The 5,972-nt window shown below is 56.2% G+C and overlaps 1 protein-coding gene across 1 annotated transcript in view; it reads left to right on the top strand.

The window, feature by feature from the left end:
• The window catches only part of ANKRD13A (ankyrin repeat domain 13A), a 30,103-nt gene extending 25,045 nt beyond the window's left edge, over positions 1-5,058 (top strand). Inside the window, 4 exon segments of the mRNA XM_015413206.1 lie at positions 6-125; positions 1,877-2,028; positions 3,592-3,659; positions 4,830-5,058. Coding sequence (XP_015268692.1) covers positions 6-125; positions 1,877-2,028; positions 3,592-3,659; positions 4,830-5,028 — 539 coding nt within the window. The 3' untranslated portion in view covers positions 5,029-5,058.
• Positions 5,059-5,972: the final 914 nt, after the last annotated feature.

The following is a 5,972-nucleotide window of genomic DNA, read 5'->3' as shown; positions in this document are numbered from 1 at the left end:
CCCAGAAATCCCCCTGTTCCATGTCCTGAACGCCCGGATCACCTTTGGGAATGTGAACAGCTGCAGCACCACCGAAGAAGCCTCACCCGAGACCCTGGAAGCGGCCCAGCAGCAGCAGCAGCCAGGTAAGAGAATGACACCCGTGGGGGTGGGGGTGGGGAGTGCTGCGGGAGGCACCTCTGGGCGGCCACCCATTCGGCACTTTGACCGATTTGTTTATTTATTCAGATTTTTTAATCCCGCCCTCCCGGCTGAAGCTGGCTCAGGGCGGCTTACATAAAAACAGATAATGACATTAAAACGTAGTTGCAGTTAAAACAATTGTACAGTCGTAATAAAGTAATAAAGGAGCTGCGGTGGCTCAAGTGGTTAAGACGCTGAACTGCAGGCTGTGGAAGGTCGGTAGTTCAGCAGTTCGAGACCCGAGTGTGCCGCATGACGGAGTGAGCTCCCGTCTCTAGTTCCAGCTCCTAGCAGTTCGAAAGCAAGAAATTGCAAGTAGATAAATAGGGACCACTTCGGTGGGAAGGGAACAGCGTTCCGCGGGCCTCGGCGTCTAGTCATGCCAGCCACATGACCATGGAAACGTCTTCGGACAACGCTGGCTCTTCGGCTTTGAAACGGAGATGAGCACAGCAACCCTAGAGTCGGACTCGACTGGCTTTCGAGCAAGGGAATTTTTACCTTTTAATAAAGTAATAGTAATTATTGGTATCCATAGAACGGTAGCAGCCGGTCTACAAAGTTCTCCGCTCGCAGTCAGCTCTCGATGTTTATTTTGAGTGTCCTTGCAGGGCCCGCTGTTCCTTTAGGCTGTTGAGGGCAATTTCCAGAGTCCAGGGACCTCTCCCTTTCAACCAACCAGTGTTCTTCATTGGTGGCGGTGGCTCCCAAATGCCTGGCGGAAGAGCTCTGTCTTGCAGGCCGTGTGGAACTGTAAAAGGTCCCACGGGGCCCTGATCTTCTCCAGGAGCTCATTCCACCAGGATGGGGCCGCCACCGAAAAGGCCCTGGTCATTGACAGCCTAGCGTCCTTAGGACCCAGGAGGGCCAGCCGATTCTGGACCCCCAACTGCAGTGCTCTCTGGGGGACAGATGGGGAAAGGCGATCCCTTAGGTATGTAGGTCCCTGACCATATAGGGCTTTAAAGGTAAGAACCAGCCCCTTGAAACGAGTCCAGTATGCTATCAGCATCCAGTGCAATGCCTTCGGCACAGGCCGGATGTGCTCCCACCTAGAGAGCCCCATCAAAAGCCCCACTTGAGAATTGTGGCTTTTGATTTCGAAACGGGACTCCTGCAAGAATCCAGGTTCTCTGCCCAGAGCAGAGCAGGCAGATTGTCTGTGGCTCTGTGCGTGGTGGGTGACAGCTCCGGAGGGCCTTCTCAGCCCCTTTCCCCGTTTCGATCGTGATGGAGAAATCGTGCCTGGGTTAACCAGCCTGCCCTAGTTTCCATCTTTCCCCTAATGTGCCTAGGTTCCTCCCCCAGGTTTGTGTGCGGAGTCTGCCTTGTTTTGTTTTTCCTAAAAATAAAAAGAGGAAGATACTGTGCGGGGTGGTGGTGGTTGTGGAGGCGTGCAAAGAGGGTTCCAGAGATGAAGCTTTAGGTGCAGGCGAAGGGCCGAGAGCTGGCATCGTCAGGAGGGGAAGCGAGGGATGCAGAAGCCTGTTCCCCAGGGGTGCAGCATCTGCCCGGGACACGGCTTCTGGCTAAGGAGAGTTGCAATTCTGCCCTGTGCCGGATGAGTCGGGAAGGGGTGGCGCCTCGGAGGAGCAAAGAATGGCAAGGCCCACACCTCAGAGAGTCACATGCGCCACCAAAGTTTGTCTCTTCGCCCCCTCCCTCTCTCTCCCTCTCCCATATCTCGCTCCAGCCTCTGCCTTTGCCGTGGACCAGTCTGTCTTTGAGATCCCGAAATCCTACCGCGTTCAGGATGATGGCAGGAATGTGCGTGTGCAGGATGAAGACAACGAGATCATGCAGTTTGCCATTCAGCAGAGCCTGATGGAGTCCAGCCAGAGCAGAGTGAGTCTGTGGCATGACTCGGGATGCTTCACCTGTGCCTGGAGGGGGGGGGGGCGTGCCAATTTTCTGGTAAAGATCAGAACAAAGCCCAGATGGCTGCCATGGGGGTGGTAAAGTTCAGATTTTTTCCTAGTCCCGCACACATAACAGCCATTTTTCTCGTTTCTTCTCCCTTCCACCAAGGGATGTGTGTGTGTGTGTTCATTTTTTTAAATCAGCAACTGAATATCATTATATGTAACATAACAACCTGTGTATCAGGTTCTCTGAATTCCCGGCTTTCATTTGCTTTCATAGCCTGTTTCATTGCAGAGATATAAGGGGAAAGGCCTGTCACCGTAATGAAAAGGGTTAGAGACTGACTTAAAAAAAATAATCCTGGAATTCAGAGACCCCATTACAGAAATCGTTATTACAGGATTCAATCGCCCTTTTTTTCCAAAAAAAATAAAAGCCCCCTAGTGGGGGAACGGCCGTTGTTGTGGGACCCAGGCAAGGGAGCTGTGCAGAAACCTCCCCTGTGGCAGCCCCATTGCCCCTGTGCTGGGTCAGCAGCCCCAGCAGCAAGAAGGAAACGCCACCTGCCTGTCCCAAGCCCCTTAGTCTGAAAGACCCCCTTGAAAAGCTTTACCAAGAGTTGGGGGAAGCCTGGCCCCCCCCCTTCCCTACCACCCCACAGTCTGTCTGGAAGCCCCCCAAATGCCCCAGAGCTGAAATCACTCATGCTTATGTGATACAAATAGATTCCCAGTCAAAAAAAGTAGTCAAAATGAGGAGGAAGGTTCATAGTGTTTTAATTGCAATCAAGACACCCGAAAACAGTGAGGCCGAACCAGCCTATCAAAAATTGACTGCTTTCTGAACACAATCAGGAAGTACATGGAATTTTATAGTTGAAATGACGTAGTCATGAAGATAACATTGAAAAAGCCTAATTGGCTGCAAAGGACAGGGCATCATTTGAGTAATAGTCCACTCATTGGTCAAATATGAAGAAAGGTGTGCCTACGTAATATCTTAAAATGTTTTTTTGACCTAACCTTCATAACATTGGCCGAGAGGATTATTCATACCCAAACAAAGGTTGTTTCCCCCCCCCCGATACGAAGCTGAAATCCCTTTTGACCCAGACACTGCAAAGTGTTACCCTAAACAACGAAAAACCATGAACTCTATGCCTATCTTCTATACCAGAAGACTGTTGATTTCTTGTCTGCTCGCATCAGCTAGAAAATCAATCTAAGCTACAAGAGAAAGTCCTACTATTTAGTAGGCCTTCATCACATCCTAATAAAATCTTCCTTATGAGAACAATCTATAAAACCAGGGAAATATGAATCATCTAAAAAGAAAAATCGTTACGTTCCCATTCATACGACACTTACGCAGTGCCTGCCTGTGAATTTGCTGCCCTCTCCATGTCTCTGCTGTTGCCCATTCCCCCTGCATGCTGGGAAGGCCCAGGCCAGCCTCCCCACCCCACCCCGCCCCAGCCCCTCCACGTGTGCCCATGGAGGCAGCCTCCGCATGCCAAACTCTGGGTCTGTTTCCTCCCTTTCCCAGGAGGCCTTGAGCGCCACTTCCAATGGGGCGGTTTCCTACTCGGAGGACCTCAACCTTCAGTACCAAAGGTAACCTTGTTTCTTGCTTGAAACGATGAGCCCCTCCAGGGCGCAGCCACTGGCTGGGTCGGAAAGCCCTGCAGAGCGGAGGGTGCCTGGTGGTGGTGGCGGGTGGCCAGCCACTCCCAGACCCCCGTGGCCTCGTGGAAGTCATTGCCTCTCGCCACCCTTCAGTCCCTGGCACCTCTAGGGGCTCTTGGGAGGGGGTGACCGGGAAGGATCTGGCCCTGTGCCCTCGGCGGGTGGCTCTCGGCCAGAGGAGCAGGAGGCACTGTGCTCCAGGACTGCCTGCTGCAGGATGTGCGGGATCCCAGCCGGTCAGCAGTTTGCTCCTCTTCATGTTGTATCCACAGGTGGGAGCCACGGCTTCTGTCTGCGTAGCGCAGGTCCCGCTGTGCACACTGCAGGGGCCTGCTTGTGTTCTCAGGCTGGTGGTGGCGGTGGAGGGCAATGCTCCCTCTAAGCTGTGGAGTCCTGTGAGCAAAAATTCTACTTTGTGAGCTCCTGGCATTCAAGTTGCGAGCGAGCGATTTGGCTGCTGCATAAATTAATTCGCTCTGGAGTCCTCCTTCCTGGGCTAAGACAGAAATGTGTGAGCCGGAGGCTAAAGAACTGTGAGCTAGCTCACACTAACTCAGCTTAGAGGGAACACTGGTGGTGGGTGACCTGAGGGTCCTTTGGTCTGCTCTGGTGGTGTCATCTGATGAAAGCCTGGGCTGTGTTGGAAGCTGGGGGGGGGGAGTGGCCGTGTGTGGGGTTCTCCCCTCTCCGCTTCCAGGTGATACAAACGAGATCCACCCTAATCCCTTGACAGGGCACAACCTGAATGGAGGTGCACATGCATGCGTAAGGGAGTGTGGCATGGCTTTTTAGTGTGGCCAGGCAGCTCACGAAGACGGCCAGCCGTTTGGTGTCGCGTCAGTGCCTCTCGCAGTCGCTCAGGGGAGATCCTCTGTCTCCACCCCCACGCACGGAGGTCCTGAAATGAGAGGGGCTGATGATGGGACATGAGCCCTCCTGCCTGCCTGCCGAGCCGGTGCCGCTGGCCCTGGAGGCGTCCGAGACGGCCGGCCGGCGTGGAAGTGCCGGGCTCCTCTCCCCCAGCCCCTCAAGGGGCCGCGCGGGGCTCTCGACCTCCTGGCAGCGGCTTGAAAGGGTGTCTCTCTCTCTCTTGCCCAGGGCCCTGCAGGAGAGCATCCTGGCGAACGCCGCCGCCGCCCCCCCTGCGGCCCCGCTAAGGGACTCCTCCAGTTTCGACCGGGACCTGCAGCTGGCCATGGAGCTCTCTGTCCGCGAGCAGCAGGAGCGGAAGCAGCGGCAGGAGGAGGAGGAAGCCGAGTTGCAGCAGGCCCTCCAGCTCTCCCTCCTGGAGAATTAGGCGGCTGTGCCGGAAGGGGGTGCCGGAGCAGTTCACCCTCTCTCTCGGCAGCGGGCCCCCCCCCCCGAGCGCGAGGACTGCCCTCCGTGGGGCCAGGGAGAGGCCCGGGCCGTCCCTCCGCGATCCTTCCGTGCGCTGCTGCGAAGCCCCTGGTGCTCTGCCTTCACTCCCGTCACCCAGATGCCTTCCTGGAAGGACAGGTGGAATCTCTGCAGGGCATCGTGTGCCGTTGGAGAGCCAGGGGGGCGGGGGGCAGGGGGCAGCAGCCGGAGAGTCACCTCGCCCTCTGCCAAAGAGAGGTGCAGCTCTCCAGGTTCTGTTGAGCTGTCAGGGATCCTATGCAGCACGTTGCTGCTCTGTGGGGGGACCGGGGAGCTGCCGTACAGGACTCCTCTTTGTTCAGGTTTGAGCCTGCCTCTTCCTCCCCGTCGCCAGCCTGTCCACAGCCATTCCAAACCAGCCCGATCTGGCACTCCGAGGCGAGAACCTCTGGCTCCGGTGCTTTGTACAGCTTCCGTTTGGGCTGTTTTTAAAGTCACTTGCGGGAAACTTCCTCCGTGGGGGATCCCTGTGGCAAAGGGGGCTCCCGTCTGTGCTGCCTTTCTGGAAGGCCCACTGCCAGCCCCCCCCCCCGGCACCTCACATTTCCTTCTAAGGCGAGTTGATGAACAGCTGACTGCTGTGAGGACTGGCCTCTCCCGGAGTCCACCGTGCCTTCCTTTCTGAGGGCTCTAGCTTCCGCTTGCCCCCGTTAGCAGCCGTGGGTGTGCCTGCCACCGCCTGGCCTCCCGTGCGTCCCAACAGCAAGTCCACCGACCTCAAGACCCCCGCCCCCCCAACTCACAGCCTTTGGGGTGGGGAGGGAAACAAGGAGGACTCCTTCCTCTTTCGGGACGCGGGCAGAGAGGGGTGGCACAGTTGGGGGCAGGGCCAGGCCGGGTCAC

The sequence above is a fragment of the Gekko japonicus genome, unplaced genomic scaffold (genome assembly GCF_001447785.1).
Source record: "Gekko japonicus isolate JY-2015 unplaced genomic scaffold, Gekko_japonicus_V1.1 scaffold10, whole genome shotgun sequence".
Classification (NCBI taxonomy): Eukaryota; Metazoa; Chordata; class Lepidosauria; order Squamata; family Gekkonidae; genus Gekko; species Gekko japonicus.
This window is presented reverse-complemented; position numbering and strand designations above follow the sequence as displayed.